This window comes from Mus caroli, unplaced genomic scaffold, assembly GCF_978045245.1.
Source record: "Mus caroli unplaced genomic scaffold, Mus_caroli_1 scaffold_20, whole genome shotgun sequence".
Classification (NCBI taxonomy): Eukaryota; Metazoa; Chordata; class Mammalia; order Rodentia; family Muridae; genus Mus; species Mus caroli.
Window position 1 is genome coordinate 51670341 of NW_028227275.1, and position 19007 is coordinate 51689347.

General features: G+C 47.7%; 1 protein-coding gene across 1 annotated transcript in view; it reads left to right on the plus strand.

Moving 5' to 3' along the window:
* The window catches only part of Incenp (inner centromere protein), a 28301-nt gene extending 11727 nt beyond the window's left edge, over positions 1 to 16574 (plus strand). Inside the window, exons 5-18 of the mRNA XM_021151610.3 lie at positions 462 to 513; positions 1423 to 1480; positions 1600 to 1714; positions 2701 to 2752; positions 3193 to 3307; positions 3379 to 3513; positions 9575 to 9684; positions 9757 to 9877; positions 10225 to 10344; positions 11191 to 11408; positions 12853 to 12931; positions 13104 to 13211; positions 13661 to 13811; positions 15248 to 16574. Coding sequence (XP_021007269.1) covers positions 462 to 513; positions 1423 to 1480; positions 1600 to 1714; positions 2701 to 2752; positions 3193 to 3307; positions 3379 to 3513; positions 9575 to 9684; positions 9757 to 9877; positions 10225 to 10344; positions 11191 to 11408; positions 12853 to 12931; positions 13104 to 13211; positions 13661 to 13811; positions 15248 to 15444 — 1631 coding nt within the window. The 3' untranslated portion in view covers positions 15445 to 16574. The remainder of the gene's footprint in view (positions 1 to 461; positions 514 to 1422; positions 1481 to 1599; positions 1715 to 2700; positions 2753 to 3192; positions 3308 to 3378; positions 3514 to 9574; positions 9685 to 9756; positions 9878 to 10224; positions 10345 to 11190; positions 11409 to 12852; positions 12932 to 13103; positions 13212 to 13660; positions 13812 to 15247) is intronic.
* The last annotated feature ends 2433 nt before the right edge of the window (positions 16575 to 19007 follow it).

Here is a 19007-nt window from a genome sequence, read left to right on the forward strand (position 1 = left end):
TCTCCATCTAGGCTTTAGCATCTTTAACTTGGTTGTTGCACATATCCTTGTTTACTGTGTAAGGTTATTTGATGCTGGAAGGTAAAAAGACCAGACAATGGTTTTGTTGGTTTTCCTTACCATTGAGGCTGCGGCACCTGGCCCGGAGCCCAGTACATAGTAGTAGATGAATGTTTGTTGAGTGAATAGGCTGCTTGTGTTGGGGGCCAGGGAAATGTCAGACATTAGGTATTTGATTCCTAGCCTAGTGAAGAGGTGGAGCTGTGCCTTTTACGCAAGCTACATAAAGCTAATAGCTTTATTGAGGTTGTGAGGATGAATGAGGAAGAGAGCCAGGGCACAGTGAGGTCTGTGTGTCTATGAAAGGAACAGTGATCGTGTTCCTGACACAACTTCCTGCACCTCTGGTCTGGTTCCTGACTGGATTCTGATGGCATCTTTTGTTTTTGTTTGTCCTTCAGGTCACAGTTACCTGGAGAGACTCCTGAATGTCGAAGTGCCTCAGAATGTTGGGTAAGTTCCATGCTAGTGCTTTTACAGGGGTGTTCAGGGCACATTGCAGGACCCATCTCTCCATGGCACTGCTGACAGCCATGCTCCCTTAGCTTGGTCCCCATGTAACATGGTAGCAAGCAACATGACTGTCAAGTCCCCAGGCAACATTTCATCAGTATCACTTGTCAGCCTGAGTGTGTGAACTTCACGCTTGTAAAGAATGTAGAACAACCATTTAAAATGAGGTGTTGTAGAGTGGTAGTCTGGGGCTCAGCTGCTTTCTGTTTCCAGATTAGCCCTAGCATTGCTTGGGCCTAGGGCACTGACTTCTTAGAGGTCATGCTGTGCTATCACGAGCTAGTCCTTCTTTACTTTGACGCAGAGGTTTAGTGCTTGGGATGAGGAAATGGGGCTGGCTGGCCCCTGGGTGAGTAGTGAGCAAGCATCAAAAGAGATGAGACTTTGCTGGGCCCTAAAGACTGGGACAGAGTTGGATAAAATATTTGTCTCCTCTGTATCACTGGAGCAATGCCTAAAAGTTATTCAGCTTACTGCAAAAAATGGTTTGTCATAGCTCACAATTGTAGAGCTAAGCCACCTATGACCTGTTGGTTCTGCTGCTTTGGGGAACAGTACATCATGACTATGGGAGTTTGGTCCACAAAGCTGTTCATCTCATGGCTGGGACTTGAAAGGAGAAAGAAAGGAAAGGACTGTGCCCATTATTGCCTTCATGGGCACACTCCAAATAAGCATGTGACCTCTAATAAGAAAGTCACATAATGTTCTACTCAGGAAGCCACTGGTGTTAGCTGCTGTCTTCTGATCCAGCCTAGGCTGTTGGTTTGTCATCCAGTTCTGGCCGCCTAATATCGGAGGAAACTTAGACTTAAAAGAGTTCTCACAGTGCCCCTGCTTTGCTTTCAGCCTGGAGCAGGAGCCTGTTGAGGTGGCCGAACCTGAGGAGGCAGAAGAGGAGCAAGAGGTAAGGTCACAGGCCAGAGATGGGTAGGACCTGAGCCCTCCAGGTCTGAAGCTCTGTGCCACGCCATCCTGAGCCTCAGGATCTATGTGGGCTTCTTCAAGTCTTGGTTCTTCCTGTAGGTCTCCAAGAACAGTGGGTGTCCCTCCAAACCCCGCAGTGCCACCAAGATTGCGATTAGTACGCCCACCTCGAAGCCTGCGGCTGCTGGCCAGACAACGACTGTTGAAGAGCAAGGTGAGCTCCTTGGTCCTGTGTCTTGGGATATGGCACTTCATTTTCTGATAACCTGATAGGCCAAAGATAAACCTGAAGAGTCCGTGATCTTGGCTGGAGGTTACTGCTGAGTGTCACATGAGTAAGTCTAGCTGGCTAGATTAGGAAACAAGGAAGGACCCAAAGGAAGTAACGGTGTGAGAGTGTCATGTGAAGGTCTTAAAGCCCACTCCAAAGGATTCATGAAGAACTACAGGCTGAGGTCTGAGTGTCAACCTGGCCTCTTTCGCTTTGCTTGTTTCTGACTTCTCTAGTTCAAAAAGGGCAGGGTTCCTGTGGGTTTTGGGAGTTGGTCAGGAGCCCTTGCCTGGCTTCCCAGGCTACTAGTAGGCTCTTGGAGTTTGGCTCATGTCTCTCTCTGGAGGGTAATTTCCATGGTGTGAAGAAATGGCACTGTAAGGTTTCGAGCAAAGCATCCCCTTTATGAAGGGGTCAGGGATAGTTGTGCCAGCTTGAAAGCTTCCAGGACTGTTGCAAAGACTCTTGGAGTAAAGGGTGCTTCCTCTTGGTGTGAAATAAAATGTACTGTGCCCTGTGTGATGACCCCATGAAAAGAACCTTCATCTTCTGTCATGTGGTACAAATTGAAGGCCAGGAGAGGTGACTTTAATTATAGTAGAGTTGGCAGCTTGTCCTGTAAGGTTTTTGCACATAGTTTTCTGTGGTAGTGGAGTGGCATATAGATTAAGGCTTCAGTGATACTGTCATGCCATTTGTGTCACATTTGCCAAGGATTAGGGTTGGAGGATCTGATTTGGGGGCCAGTATCCTGGGCTCAAGGCCAGTTACTGCTAAGTTTGGTGTTTTTGCCATTGACCACCCTGAGGTTGTCAGGAGTGGGGATTGCTCTTGCTGTAGCTATTGCTGCTGGACCCCTTCCCTAAAACCAGCATGTATACCCCACTGCCATCACTCAAACAACTTCACTGAAATTTCTGTCTTCACAGAAGCTGAGCTTGACCAAACAGATGGACACAGAGAACCACCCCAGAGTGTCAGGTTTGCATCTGGAAAAAGGATGTGTAGGCAGCTGTGGTCTGAGAATCCGAGTGGGGGCTTGAATCAAGCTGGGGCTCTTGCATAGAGAGGCTATGTCTGGGTGTGGCCAGGCATTCTGCTTCTTGACTGGTGTCACTGTTTGATTTTTTGACTTAACAGAAGAAGCACCTTGATGCTGTAGATGCTGTCTTGGGAATGATCATGTCCCTCTGCAGCCTTGGCTCTGTGACCTTTCATTGGCCACCTACCTTTTTCTGAGTGGGCAGTAAAGGGCTGGTCTGCAGTCTCTTCAAGTCTAGAGTTCTGAGGCTTAAGCCCAGACGTGTTTGCAAGGGTGATTTTTTTTTTTTTTTTTTTTTTTTTTTTTAATGGGATGTAGTGGGGCTATGAGGTGGATTCTTGACACCGCTTTATGACCTGTGGCCACCTGTCCTGGGTAGGAGGAAACGCAGTTACAAGCAGGCAATAAGTGAACCAGATGAGGAGCAACTGGAAGATGAAGAACTGCAGCCCTGCCAGAATAAGACCCCGTCCCCACCCTGTCCAGCCAACAAGGTGAGCAGGTTCCTGCCCTTGCTTGGTGTCTGCCCTGCCTGTTCCATCCTGACCCCGGCCCTGGTCTGCAGGTGGTACGGCCCCTCCGGACTTTCCTGCACACAGTGCAGAAGAACCAGATGCTCATGACTCCCACACTGGCCTCCCGCAGCAGTGTCATGAAGTCCTTTATTAAACGCAACACTCCGCTTCGTGTGGACCCTAAGGTAAGGGAGCCTGTCCCCTGGCTGTGCTTTGCTGGAACTAGGGCACTGTGGTTGAAAGCTCTCTTTAAGTTACTGAAAGTAGTGTGGGCTTGGGCATATGGAGGTCAGACACTGATGATGGGTGAGTTCAAGCCTCTGGCAAGGGTTGCCTCAATTCTGTGGTACTGCTCTGACTTTATGGATCCTGGACTATGACTGAGAAGCTCAGCTGCTTGGTGTGAGCCCTAGGCTTAGCAGACCTAACACTGGCTACTGTGTCCACAGACCAGTGGTAGGTGTGACTTGAGAAGAACAGGTGAAGACACCTTTACTGTTGGGAGGGAGGATGGGTGAGATGAAGTAACAGTGTGTTGTTGGTTAAAAAAAAAAAAAGGCCCTGAGTAGACCCACTACCGTAGATAGGTGCATAGCCTGCCCTGTAGGACATCACTTGCATTAACTCTTGGTGTTCTTCTGTTTCCTCTCCACAGTGCAGCTTTGTTGTAAGTAAAGCCTTTCCCTGTCCCTTAACAGAGCTGTGCCTAGTTCTTAACCATGTCTATGTTAGGTGTAGCTGACAGCCCCTATGAAAGCACTAACATTGCAAGTGGGAGTGTTAGGAAGACAGATGTGCACGTGGGAGTCACTGGAGTCACCAGGGTAACTGGTGGGACTCAATAGTTTTGGGGCTTTGCAACCTCCCACTGTAGAGATTGCCCTCTGCCCATCCCCTGCTATTGGGAGGACACAGGCAGGTGTGACCTGCAGTGTTTTTCTGGCCTACAGCTAGAAGTGCTTCCCACGGCCATCTACTTCCTCATTCCCAGCACTGGGGCTTGAGGGTCTGTGAAAAGAACAGACATGTCTCTGGTCCACAGAGCCACTGAGAGTTATTGGGTCATGGACCTAAGCAGTAGCCCTGATATGATGTTTGATGGGGTAGGGCTGGTAACTGTAAACTGCGGCTGGGTTCAGTTGTGCAAGTTTCAATGTAGCTGTTGGCAAGTGGCATCTGGAAACAAGACCAAAGAAGCTGTTCTCTTCCCAGGCACCTCCGAGCTGAGCTGGGCTGGGTCACTTGCTGTGAGCAAGAGCTTTGGAGAACTGGGACCTGAGTGCAGCCCACAGTCCTGTTTCCTGAAGAAGCTGTTCTCTTCCCAGGCACCTCCGAGCTGAGCTGGGCTGGGTCACTTGCTGTGAGCAAGAGCTCTGGAGAACTGGGACCTGAGTGTAGCCCACAGTCCTGTCTCCTGCTCTCCTAGTTGGTTGCTGTCTTTACCAGCTATGGCTCAACTTCTTGTTATCTGTTTAATGATTTGAAAATGCACACACATACAAATAATGTGGGATTTTTCTTTAAAGTTGTTTTATGTGTGTGTGTGTGTGTGTGTGTGTGTGTGTGTGTGAAGCACATGCTCTAGGGTATATTTGGAAGAAAGTTAAAGGACAATTTTTGGAGTCTATTCTTCTTCCATCATATGGATTCTGGGGTTCAAACTAAGGTTATCAGTGTTGGTGGTAGGCGCTTATGCCTGCTGAGGCATAAGGTCCAGGATTTTATTTGAAAGTGAAAGTCAAGGGTAGATGCTCTGCAAGGAAGGAGCAGTGGGTCAAGGAGAAAGTGGAATTGGCTTCTAGGAACAGGGTACAGATGGTTTTCTGCTCTGGTCAACTTTTGATTGACAGTTGGAAACTTCAACCTGTGTAGGTGTGGATTATACATCCCATAAAGGCATGAGATAATAAATAAGGTCTCCTCCTCCCCACCCCAACTCCCCCCAAAAAAGTTGATACTGAGAACATAGGTTATTGTTCATTTGACCACAGACTCTAAACAGGGAATTGCTAGGGAGGAGAAGGACACTGCTTTCTTGGGAAAGAGTTGTGTGTAGCTCCAGCCAGAACAGCTGGTCAATACTTTGTTGGGAAGGGGTGTTGTATAGCTCAGGTCATGTAGGATACCCTGAATACACCTGCCTGCTTCATACCTTGATGCAGCCCCTTGTTATAGTTCTGAGAAGAGTTACGAAGGCATCTGAAAGGCTTTTGCTTTCAGCTGATGGCCATGGCAGGTGGAAAGGTCTCAGCAGCTGGCCAGATAGGTCCTTAACTTGTTTGTCCTCTTTGATTGGTCAGGGTGACAGCATGTCTCCCTTACTTGCCTGTGAAGAAGGCTGAACTTGTTCCTTCTTCAATTGGCCATTCACTTCCTCTCCTTTATATTGCCCCAGGGCCTTGCAGGTATGGACATGGCTGATAGGCACTGCAGGTTGTCCTGCCTGCTTTAGGGAACCCAAGTCCCTGCACAGTGCTTATAGCTGGGATACCAGAGCCTAACAAGGTTAAAAGGTTTTGGGCCTAGCAAATGTTTCTTTTTATACCCGGGTTTTCTCAGCTACAAAATGAAGAAAGAGCAGCCTCAGGAGATCTGGTGACTTGGAGAGTGAGTGTACACACATTGAATGCAGGACTTCAGATAAAGTAGGTTTTGGAGACAAGGCATGGAGAGTGTGCAGGTTAGGCCTCCAGGCTACAGAGGCTACTCCAGCTTGTAGTTTTCTTCTATTTTGCATGGGCCTTGATTGTGGCTCGGGGGACACCAAAGCCCATTTGAAGTCTGGGCCAGAGGAGAAATGGATTCTGTAGCATGAAAGCCTCTTAAAGCACCAAGTTACAAATAGTGCAGTACAGTCGATGCTATCTATGGCTGGTGTGGGAAAGCTTAATATTCAAGCTTAAGGAGGAAAGGCTGATCTGTGCCTTGTTGAAAGCTAGAGTTTGACTGTCTGTAGGAAGAAGAGATGGTGACCGCTGAGTACCATCCAGCCTTTGCTTTTGAAGTACTCTTCCCAGGGAGAGCACCTGCATGCTGTAGTGTTGGGGAGAAAGCTGGGGTGTGATCCTCCCTACTGTGTCTGTGTTTGTGTAAGATGTGCTCTCAAGTAGCCCAGGCCTTCACCTCCTTACCCTCTTGCCTCTACTTCCCAAATCCTGGGATTATAGGCGTGTGCCTATATGTCTGGTTCCCATCTTTTCTTCCTGAGTCTGGGTGGTTGGAGAGCCTACTGAAGGTCACCCATTCCTTCCAAAAGGATTTCTCAAAGACCAGTGCTTTTTTAGGCTCTTCTGTACCCAACTTGGTTTTAATAGCTCCTGATGTCCCTCTTTCTTTCCATTTCTCTCTTAAATGGTTTTTGTTTACATAGAAAAAGTTACACGGTATGGTGAATTTGCAGGGGAGTGCGTGTTTCTATGAATCTTAACATGATTTATGTAGCCATTGCCACATTGGGATACAGACCCTGTTCACATCCTTCACTCACAGAAAGCTCTTAGCTATCCCTTCACATCCACACCGTCCTCATCCACTCATCTCAGCAGCCATAGACCATTCGTCAGTAGGAATATCTTTGGAGGACGTCTTGGGAATTGTGTTGAGTTGTACGCTATCTTTGTTTAGCTACTGTGCTTCTAGCTAAGGTCTTTGAACCTATCTAAATTATTACTTGTAAATAGCACATAATTGACTTTTTAAATTTCTGGCAGTCTTTTATTTTACACACACACACACATTTTATGTACATATATATGTATATATATGCATGTATGTATATATATATATATATAATTTAAATGTTTTTAAAAAATTTATTGCCGGGCGTGGTGGCACACACCTTTAATCCCAGCACTTGGGAGGCAGAGGCAGGTGGACTTCTGAATTCGAGGCCAGCCTGGTCTACAGAGTGAGTTCCAGGATAGCCAGGGCTACACAGAGAAACCCTGTCTTGAAAAACATAAAAAACAAAAAAACAAAAAAAATTTATTTAAAAATATTTTTAAAATATTAATAATTAATAACAAATAATTTATTATTTTTTTATGTATATGGGTATTTGATCTGCATTTATGTCTGTATACCATGTAGCATTTGCATACTTGGTACCCAGGGAGGTCAGAGAGGGCATCAGATAGATCTCCTGGAATTGGAATTATGGATGGTTGTGAGCCACGGTGTGGGTGTTGGAAAGCATTAGTCTAACCGTTGGCCAGGCACAGTTTGGAGTGTCACCCCATCCCTGCTGTTGCACTGTAGCTATAACCATGTCCCTATGGGGCTTTCTGGGTTTGCATGGGAAGTGATGCCAGTACTGATCTGCTGTACAACCAGCTGTCTTTTAATGGTGTTTTAGAAATTAACACAAGTATTGAAAGACTCTGAGAGGAGCCCCTCGCTCAGGCCTCAGGACAATAGCGGATCCCCAAGAACTCACGAGAGACCAAGCTTGATGCAAACCACATGAGGCTTTATTCGGGGAAAGCGAGAGCTCTGGGGACGACTCATATCCCACGCAGGGGTAGAGGAGACGACCTCGAGGGGAAAGAGGTCCCAGTTTTTACAGGCCCTCAGGGGAGAAAGGAGAAGGGAGGAATAGGGAATTTCCAGATCTAAACAATGTCTATTCTCAAGAAATGGATATGGGAGGAGTACAAGGAAAGAGTCTGGTGCAGGTGTAGCAACTCCGGATTGGCCGGGCTGTGGTTGCTGGGGAGATTTTCTGACACAAACACCTGGCAGTGAGGTGCAGCAGTGGGCACACACCTGGGTTCAAGGAACGGTCAGAACATTGGCAGACACACGGGTTCAAGGAGCGGCCAAGAGCATTGTGCACCTCTATTTTTCTAAATCAGTGAAGCTAGTTCTGCTAACAATGAAATCTATCTTGCCAATTTCAGGGCTTCTGTGACCTTTTATATTTTGTCAGGATCTTTCAGTATATCACAAGATATTTGGAAACTAAAGGACAAGACATACCATCCCTGATCTAGCTCACTAGCCTGTGTTAACATTTGATGGTACCTTTTTTTCGACTGTTGATGTGCATAAAAGAGTGGTGCATATTCACACTCCTAGCATGTGTCGAAAGTGATAAATGGCTGCTCCTTTATCTTGTTCTTCCAAATAGAACATTAGCTGACACTTTGAGCTGCCTGCTATTTTCTTTGCTGTCTTGGTCTTTAGTTGTGGGACAGTTGACTTACCAGGAACCTGGTAAGGTAGAGTGGGTCAGAGTCCCTGGAAACTCAGGTACACATCTGAGATGGTAGGGGCTCCCTGCTCCGTGCTTCCTGCCAGATTCCTGGCCTGGAATATGTGCCACACTTCCCACATTATAAGAGTTCTCCGCGCTAATGAGGTACCTAGAGACCCCGAGGGTCTAGCCAATAAGCTCCCCTTCCCAGACATTCCTCTCTGCAAAAGGTATTTAATCTCTGGACCACTGTGAGAAGTTGGTATGCATCCGTTTTTCAAGATGAACAACCAATGAGCAGTTTGAAACCAAGGACTGTCTCTTTCATCTACCACTGCTATGGGGAGCATGGAGGAGGCCTTCGCCCATAGAGCCTCTGCCTAAGTTTCCCATAGAGAGCCTGTCTATAATTCTAGACAACCACTGCTACTTTTACTGATTGAGCTAAGCTGGAGCTCCCAGCCCAAGCCCCGGGCTAGATGCTGTCCTTAGCCCGAGGATTCCAATGGCCCTGGCCTTGCCTCCTTGAGGGCCTGTGGACCCCAACACTTCATTTTTGACTTCTCTGTGTGGTTTTCTAGTGATGACTAGATGCCCAGGAGTCCACATGTCAGACTGCTTTTTCCCATCCTTAGAGCAGTGTCTTGGTGCTTCCCTAAAGCCCAGCACCCTATGGGTGGGCGGCAGCGTGTTGGGATAAGTGCAGTCAAGCTCCAGTGTTTCCCGTCTCCAGCAGCTGTGCCCAGCAGCAGAGTGGGGCTGAACACGGTCCCACATTTAGTCAATTTTCAAGTTGTTTATATAACTATAATCAGCATACATCTAATTTGAGGCTGTTTTTTGTGTTGTCTACAAGTCAGGTTCGTGGGATGTACTCTGTCCGCCTGAAGGAGAAACAGTATGCTTATTCTTGCCTAGGGTGGTCCCAGGGTATGCTTGGATGTCTGCCTGTGAGGCATCTTCTTCTCTGTCTGGTTGAGAATGGTGCAGGCAGCCTTTGGGGTTGGTGGGTGTCCTTATTTACATCCCAGTGGCCATCCTGCTCTCTTCAGGAGAAGGAGCGCCAGCGCCTAGAGAGCCTGCGACGGAAGGAGGAGGCCGAGGAGCGGCGCAGACAGAAGGTAGAGGAAGACAAGCGGCGGCGACTGGAGGAGGTGAAGCTGTAAGTGTCTCAGCTCCCAGTCTGGCTTGCCCCAGCTTGGGTAGGCTCTCCTTGACTGTGCTGTGCCCACAGGAAGCGTGAAGAGCGCCTCCGCAAGGTGTTGCAGGCCCGTGAGAGGGTAGAACAGATGAAGGAGGAAAAGAAGAAGCAGATTGAGCAGAAGTTTGCTCAGATTGATGAGAAGACAGAAAAGGTGAGTCTGGGCTAATGGTCCCAGTGGGCGGGGCCTTAGTGGAGCCCTCGCACTTTAGGCTTAGCAGCCTCAAAGGGGAAACTGGACTCTTGTATTAGTCATTGGCTGGATGGCCTGTGTACCCCTGCTTTCTGTCATATGGGCTTTGATCTTTTCTGAGGCAAGTTGAATGCTGGAAGTCTAGCTTTAAGCCTTTTTCCCCCCCAGCAACCCTTTTCATGTGAGCAGTCCTGAGGTGGTATGGCTTATTGTGCCTTTTCCCTGAGTTCTGGGCAGGGTTTGTAGGCTCCATGCTGCATGCTAAGGGAGAGGTTGCTTCAGAGGACACATGTAAGTGGATTCTGCAGGCTAAGGAGGAGCGTCTGGCAGAGAAGGCAAAGAAGAAGGCAACTGCCAAGAAGATGGAAGAGGTAGAGGCACGAAGGAAGCAGGAGGAGGAGGCACGCAGGCTCAGGTGGCTCCAACAGGTGCGGCTAGGTGGGGACAGGGAAGCAGTAGGGTGGGACAGGCACTGCCTCCATGCCCTGAGGACTGGCTGGGCATGCCCATTCTGTATCTTGTTGCTGACTTGAGGGTTGTGTCATGGGGACTTTTCTAGAAGCCAAAGTTTGGAGATTGAAAGTGCTATTGGAGTCAGGCTTCACCTCACATCTGCTATTTCTTAGCTGTGTGACCGTGATCAGGTTACTCAAATGGCAGAGTGATCTTGCTTTTGAAAGGGTTCTAGTTGAGAGCAAGATTCACTAATGCACGAGAGGCATGTCATGCCTGGTATGTGCTGAATGCCCAGTGGGTGATTGTACTTACACTCCACCCTTGAGCCTTATGCTTGCAAGAGTAGGACCTCATCTCTCGCTCTGGAACTGCAGTCTTACCACTGGCAGGAACAATGTCTGTCATTGGGGTGCTCTAGAATTAATCAGTATGGTGTACTTATGCTCTGACAGACACTTAAGTTTAATGTGTGTTAACTCAGCAGCTCCTCCAGGTGCCCGTGCTGCTGTCTCCTGCTTTTCAGATGAGAAACTGACCATCGGGTTAGATGGCTTGCCTATTGCACATAGCTAGCTCTCCAAGGTCCCCTCTTGCTTGTCAGTTCTGCTGCAGCTGTTGCCAGATTCCTTTTCTGTCTGCCCATGACTTTCAAAACCTATTGTCAAGGAGTCTGGCGGCTCAGTCCTACCTGATGTCATGGTGGTAGTCAGTGCCTTAGGAGCTAGGGCTGTGGGCAGGAGCAGCTCCTTGGCTTGCTTTCTCTCTGTGGGCCCAAACCTGGCTTGAGTGTCCCACACTTCCTTGCATTGCCAACTCAGGAGGAAGAGGAGCGGCGGCATCAAGAAATGCTACAACGGAAGAAGGAGGAAGAACAGGAGCGCCGCAAAGCAGCTGAGGCCAGGCGCCTGGCAGAACAGCGGGAGCAAGAGCGGCGAAGGGAGCAGGAGCGGAGGGAGCAGGAGCGGAGGGAGCAGGAACGGAGGGAGCAGGAACGGAGGGAGCAGGAGCGGGAGCAGGAGCGTCTTCGGGCCAAGAGGTGAGGCCACCCACTGACCATTTACTACTGTCCTGTGTGGGGAGTGACAGGCAGCATGGCCACTGCTTCTTTTTTTTTGGCTTCTATTCACTTGAAGGTTGTCAGGCTTTCCCTTGGCCTGATGCCTACAGCTAGTGGACCACCAAATAGGATATATGTTAGCTGTGGGAGATTCAGGGGTTCCAGCTCAGGGTCACTGCACGTTTTCTTCTGCTTCAGCAGAATGTGCTGACTCCTTTGGTGCCTTTGTCTCCGTGGATACAGTAAGGTGAGGGGTCTTAGACACATAGTACTCCTCCATGGGCCTGCCCCAGGCATCCTGGGCATGAGGGACATTTATATTGCAGTATAGGACATTGAGCACCGTTAGCCCTGGCCCCTATGCTTCCCTTGGTGGTGATGATAACCCGGTGAGGTTTTCCCTTCACTGACATTTATTAGAACTGTGCCCACTTATGTGTGCAGACCAACAGGCCCAGCAACTATTTCCTCTTCCTTCCCAACTCCTGAGTTGGGGACATGTTTGATGGAGAATTGAGGACTTCACATAGAGGGCCTGAATCTCAAGGCAGTATTGGGTGCATATAGATTGACACAAAAGTGCCCCTGGTCTTTCTAGGTAAAGTCAGAGATAAGAGTCGGGGAGGGAATGGGTGGTGGCTGCTATTGTGACTTCAGAGTTGGGTGGTTAGATTTGTATTAGCCCTGAGGAGCGATGGGGTGTTTGGTTGGTAGCTCTGAGGGTTCCTCTGAGCTACCTGCTCTGTAGGTTTTTAAAAAACTTACTCCTTAAAGCTCTTGTGGCATAGACAATGAGCTTTACAAAGGAATCTGGTTTGAGAGTGAGGCTAAATGACTTGTTTAAGGTCAAGCTCCTGACTGTAGAGGCGACCCCTGCTCACTGGGCGGAGCTGAGTGCTCTGTGTTGTCTCTCTCTTTTCTTTTTCTTTTTCTTTTTCTTCTTTTCTTTCGTTTTTTTGTTTTTTTCGAGACAGGGTTTCTCTGTGTAGCCCTGGCTGTCCTGGAACTCACTCTGTAGAGCAGGGTAGCCTCGAACTCAGAAATCCACCTGCCTCTGCCTCCCAAGAGCTGGGACTAAAGGCGTGCGCCGCCACCACCACCCGGCTCTGTGTTGTCTCTCTCATGCAGTGGTCGTAGCAAGGCCGAGGAGAGCTATCACTCTTCTATTGTGAAAAAGAGAAGGGCGGGGCTCGTGGACGTCGCTTGCATGGAAGAGGGGTTGTATGCTAGTTGCAGGTTGTATGCTTCAAAGCAGGCTTTGAAGCTTGCTTTCGGAGAGTCCAGCTGCTGGCTGGACTGGCTGATGTCCAGTTCTTCTTGTCCCATTCCCTAAAGGCATGTCCACCAAGCCTAATTCTCTTTTCGGGGTGGGAAGAGGACTGGGGCCCTACTACTGGCTTGACAGATTCTTGGTGGTTCTCAGGGAGATGCAGGAGAGAGAGAAAGCCCTGCGGCTCCAAAAGGAACGACTTCAAAAGGAACTGGAGGAGAAGAAGAGGAAGGTAGGAGTGTTGGGAAAATGGGCTGCATGTGGGTTCTGTGCTGAGCTGAGAGCTGAGAGCACTGGGAAGCCTGGGCTATACTCTTCAGGCAGCCCTGCCTTGCCACATGGGGTAGCAGTGTGGCAAGAGGAGAGGAAGGACACATCTAATCTTGTTGCTGGCTGGGTCCCAGGAAGAGCAACAGCGCCTGGCTGAGCAGCAACTGCAGGAGGAGCAGGCAAAGAAAGCTAAGGAGGCGGCAGCAGCCAGGAAAGTCCTGAACATGACTGTGGATGTGCAGGTGAGGCCTGTGCCCCTGTTGGGAGGGGCTCTTACACCACCCTTCATTTGCTTACGAGCTCAGGCTGTGTGTTAGAGCCAGAAGAAAGAGAGCAAGTAACTTGTGTTTATTTCTTTTTTCTCTTTTTGGTTACAGGGTCTGGTTGTATAACCTAGGCTAGCCTCAAATTTGTAATCCTTACCACACCTTACCCACAGTTGCAGGGATTAAAGGGCCATCCATAGTAAAAAGCTAGTTGAAGATCATGGTGTGTCTTTGAGGGAGGGAAATGCCAATATGAAAGAAAGTTTACATGATACAAAGTGGTTTATATTCCCTGACTTATTAAAATGAAAAAGTGACCCTAAATGTTTGTTTTCTCCTTAAGAAGTGAAGGGAGATGGCCAGAGTGTCAGTGTCCTCCAGGAAGGCAGGGGAGGGAGTCAATGACCATGCTGATTTTCTTCTAGTCTCCTGTTTGTACCTCATATCAAATGACTCCACAAGGACCCAAATCCATCCCCAAGATCAGCATAGACGATTATGGGATGGACCTAAATAGCGATGACTCCACAGATGATGAGTCCCATCCCCGGAAACCCATCCCTTCCTGGGCCAAAGGTGAGTGGGGCCCAGAGTTTCTGAAGAGGCTTGGGCTGCCTCCTTTCTTCCCTCTGTGGGATGTGGAAGTGGTAGTTTAGCTGCTGCAGGTGTACAGGCTGATGTGCTGACATGCTGGGCCCAGTGACTTAGCATTGACCTGGTGCTTACCTCAGAAGGGTCCTCAGATCCCACAGTGGGTCAGCACTTGACAGAAAGACAACTTTTGTGACAGACCTTGTTTGAACCCCACCATAGCATGCACCTAGAGGTAGGAGGCTTACTGTGGTCTGAAGACGCATCTGAGGATATAGGATGAAGGGTGTTGAGTTCCTTTGCTCTTGTTGAGTGTAGCTGTGTGTGGCTCAAGCAGACGAGCTGCTAAGTATTCTGACATGGACTGGAAAGTCCTCTCCTCAGAGTCTGGCCCAGCAGGGCACAAGAGGCTTAGACCCAAGTAAGCCACCCATGGGTGGGCATAGAACTAAGAGGATAGCAGGGTTTGGTTGGAATGTTAGAGCTAGGAAAGATCACGAGCCCGGGGATTGGTTCTTGAGCAAGATTTGCCTTGAGTCTTGGGGTCTCAGATTTATACAGGGTGTGGATGGTTTGATGCTGTCTCGGGCCTGGGCATGAGGGCCTGCTAGGGTGCTTCTTAGGATTTGCTGAACTAGAGGTTAGCACAAGGTGCTTACCTCAGAAGGGTCCTCAGATCCCACAGTGGGTCAGCACTTGACAGAAAGACAACTTTTGTGACAGACCTTGTTTGAACCCCACCATAGCCAGAATCTTACTTTCCTAAGTCACTGATGACTGACTTACGTCAATCACTTTAGAACAGCAAGCAGGGGCCAGTGTGGCCAGCTAAGTTGCCTGATGGTAACTGACCTTAGATAGATTACTTAGTTTCTGTATCTGTGAAGAGGGAGTCAGTGGTACTAGGACCCAACTGAGATGATTGGAATGAAGGAATTTAAGAAGCAAGCCCTGGATGTGTGTTCGCTCCTGATCCTCTAGGGCCCTCCTCAGCCTGGTTGGTGGGGCTGTGAATCCCACACAGCTCTGTTCCTTTAGCCTGTGTGCTCTTCTGTAGAGTCTTTGAAGTTGGTGGGAGTAGCCAGGCAAGGAGGCTTAAGATCTGGAGACAGGCTTGTCTTCACACTTAGCTCTGCCATTCACCTACCATGTGCCTTGAGACAAGTCTCTTTCTACAAAATAGGGAGAATAAAGTATTGCCTAAGACAACTCCTGGGTGCCTTTGGGCTCAGCTGCTAGAAGATGGAGATAAAAGGATAATTGTTGGGTGGAGGTGAGCAGGAGGTTGCTAGAGGAGCAGATAGGGTAGGAGCAAGGTATGCTGTCGTGGAAAGGATGACTTGGCTCTGTGGGTAGGTGCAGGGGTCAGGGAAGCTCCCAGAGAGCACCAGGCAGTGATCCAGGCCTCTGTTTTTTTTCAGGCACCCAACTCAGCAAGGCCATTGTCCACCAGTACTACCACCCTCCAAACACTCTAGAGCTCTTCAGATCTGTTCTCCCACTGGACTTGGAGGACATCTTTAAGAAGAGGAAGACTCGCTACTACAAGCGCACTAGCTCTGCTGTTTGGAACTCACCACCCCTGAAAGCCACCATGGTCCCCAGCAGTGGGGACTAGACTATATAGCCTGAAGAGTCCATGAGGCAGGCCCTCAATCCTTTTGGAGCACAGGGCCCATGTGTGTCTTTCTGTTTGTTTCTCTGTCTGTTTCAATGTTGGGCTGGTGCCCTTCTGCCTGATATGCCATTGTTCAGGTGGATATCAATGTCCTCTGTTTGTCAGGTATTCCCAGACCTGTTGGGAGGATGGGCTTCATTCCTGGGGAAGACCAGGTTCAGCACTGATCGCTCTGTAGGCAGTACTCTGTAAATAAATAGATTGTTACAGTTCAGTTGAATGACTTTTAGTTTCTAGTGTTTGTGAGGTAGTTTAATAAAGTGTATAGCCCAAAGTCTGCTGTGGATATTGTGAAGACTAGAGGCTTCAATGGAATATTGGTCTGCAGCAGTATGTCTTGTGCCTTTACCTTCAGTGTGTGCCTAGACCACTTGGTTGGGTCAGATGGGGTCCCACCCAGAGGTTCTAATGCCAGACATGTCAGCATGTCCTGATAGGGCATTTGAACATGCTTCCTGTTGGTAAATGGAGCCTATTCCTTGGGAAAGGCCTGTCCTGTGACTCAGCTCTGCCACATAGTCCTTCAGCCTCATCACTTCTCAAGCTCTGCCATGTTTGCTGCTGGGGATTGGAAGGACTTGAGGAAGTCCTCGTGCTGGGGGCTAATCAGGAAAGGAATGCCCTCAAGCTGACTTTGGGACCTGTGCTTACAAATGGGGGTGGGAGGTGCGGAGGTTTAAACTGCAAAACCACCAGCTACTACATAAACGCTCAGTGAAGGACGGCCTTGCTTCTGATAGCTCCTGATGCCATTTTTCCTGGAACTGGGGTTAGCCACCTGTGGTAGGAAGGACAAATCAAAGTATAGTTATTTTGGATATAGCTATAGTAAAGCCAATTTGTTTTTCCATTACCTCCAACTCCTTACGTGACCTGAGAAGCTGACAGGCTTACTATGGAAACCTGTTGAGAAGATGTTTGCCGGTTGCTTTAGGTCAACATACAAATGCAGTAGTGCTTTAAACAGGGAACAGCGGACACAGACGTCTGAAGTCTAGACTCTTCCCACCAATACAGAGTTCATTCAGATGTGTACATACAGTGCAGCTTATTCCGTGTATCCTCACACGTAACCGTTGAGGAAACTGGAAGGCATGTCTGTCTTAAACCACAAAATCTAACTCACTTGTTAAAACACTTATCTAGTGCTTAGAAAACCAAAGGATGGCAAATAACATGGTGAATGCACAGGTTCTTCCATGTTCAATTCAGAACACCAACTTTTCTAAGTAATGGATTTGTAGCCAGTACCGTAAGACAAAAAGAAAAAGGTAAGAATTAAAATTCTTCGGGGGTTGGGGTGTGCCTCAGTGGTCGAAACTGTCCTTATATTGGGCTTTGGGTTCAGTCCCAGCACGGCAAGCTTGAGAAGATGATGTAGAGAATTGAGTATATCTAGTAAAACGAGTGAACTTCCTGCACAAGACTTCCCAAGTGTTAGGATCATAGAATAGTAGTGTCTGGAGATTTTAGGAATACACTTGACAGGAGTCTGAAACTCAGTGAAAACTAAAACACTGTTGAGAGAAATTAACAAAGACAAGTGGGGAGAGTGGGGGCAGATACCATACTCATGGGTGGAAATCCTTATGAAAATCTCAGGCTCTGCCTCCAGATGCCTCACCAAGTCCAATACCTTTTTTCTGGCTTATGGTGGGGGCAGGGTAGAAGTTTATGAAAAATGGGTTCAAAAATGTTAGCTGCAGCAGACTTACAAAATAGGACATCACAGTTGTTGAGATATTGTCGAAGTCAGCGTGATTTTTGCATAAAGACAAGCCTGGAACTCTGTGTCTTCTAGAAGTAGACCTATGCTTATCTGATGGCTTGGCTTTCGAGAAAGGCAGTTGGGATTGGGGAGCAGGCACTGCTCACATGCTCTCAGAAAGTACTAGGTATGTTAAAAAGCTCATAAGGAATGCTAGGTTTAACTCATAATTGAATGAAGGATTGACATTAAAGCTAAAAATAAAACTAAAGGAGCCAGCTTAATGGGATAGGTGCTTGCCACCAAGCCTGATCTGAGTTTGATAAATGGGACCTAGACAGTGAAAGAACACTGACTTCTGCCAGTTGTCCTTTGACCTCTGCATGTGTACCGTGTTATGTGTGCACCTCCTTCCATTACATACATAAGTGGACCAACTACTACTACCACCTTCAACAAAAAGTGTTTTCCAGAGATTTCTTGATACAAAATTTTGAACTATAAAAAAGAAAAGGACAAATAGATAAAAAAAAAAAAATCACAACTTTTGTTTTTTAAAGTCAGTGCTGTTTCTTTGTTTTTATCCATCCTGGGGAGGGATGGTACACTTACACATGCACACACAGTTTTGTTGCCTAGAACCCTAATGTGTCTTCCTTATTTCTCCCCCCTCCCCCCCCAGACAGGGTTTCTCTGTGTAGCCCTGGCTGTCCTGGAACTCACTCTGTAGACCAGGTTGGTCTACAACTCAGAAATCCGTCTGCCTCTGCCTCCCAAGTGTTGGGATTAAAGGCGTGGGCCACCATGTCCAGCTGTCTTCCTTATCTTGCCATTCAAACATATTACTACCAACACCAAGTACAGCACTAACACTTTTCTCTATTGTATCATAATTGCAGTGGGATATAAAAATTGTCCATTTTACATATAAGTCCATAGAACATTTGCTTGTAACTGAACTAATTAGCCAGTTCAGGACTCCTCATCCGTGTCTGCATCTATCCTTCACATTAGGAGGATGCCCAGGACACTAAAACAGGAATGGTGGTCATAGCTATAAAGAAAAATCCAAGGCTAGATGAGGAAGTCTTTAACAGAAGACTTTGGAATTCTGGGCAGGAGAGATGGCTCAGTATAAAGGCTCTAGTCTGCTAAGCCTGCTGACCCGAGCTCAATCCCTGGGACCCACATGGTGAAAGGGGAGAACCAACTCTCAGAAGTTGTCCTCTAATGTCCACAGTGGTATGTGTATGTTCAGAAATGTATAAAATAAAATGTTTGGAACTTTAAATTGTGGTCTAGGTGTATTTTAGAAGATGGTGTTTGTTTCATTTTGCCAAAAAGATTGCAATATGAGGGTATTCTCTTTAAATCAATTTTGTTGGGGCAAATAGGTCAAGCAGAATGATGTATTTAAAAACAAATATTTGTTTTCATGTGTACGTGTGTGTGTGTGTGTGTGTGTGTGTGTGTTTGAGTGAGTTCATGTGTACCACATACCTGCAACAGCCTGTGTGGGTCAGAAGAGGGCATTGAGTACCCTGGAACTGGAGTTGCAAGTGGTTGTGAGCCACTATGTAGGTGCTGGGAATCCCTCTACAAAAGAATCCAGTCCTCTTAAGCCAACTCTCCAGCTCCTTTTACATTTAATTTTATTGTTTTTTTAAGCTTAAAAATTAAAAAGTTATTTTCATACAGCATATTCCAATGATGGTTTTCTCTTCCATATCTTCTCCCATATCTTCCCCACCTCTGTACCCTTTCAAATCCATACCTTCTTTCTCTCTCAAGAAAA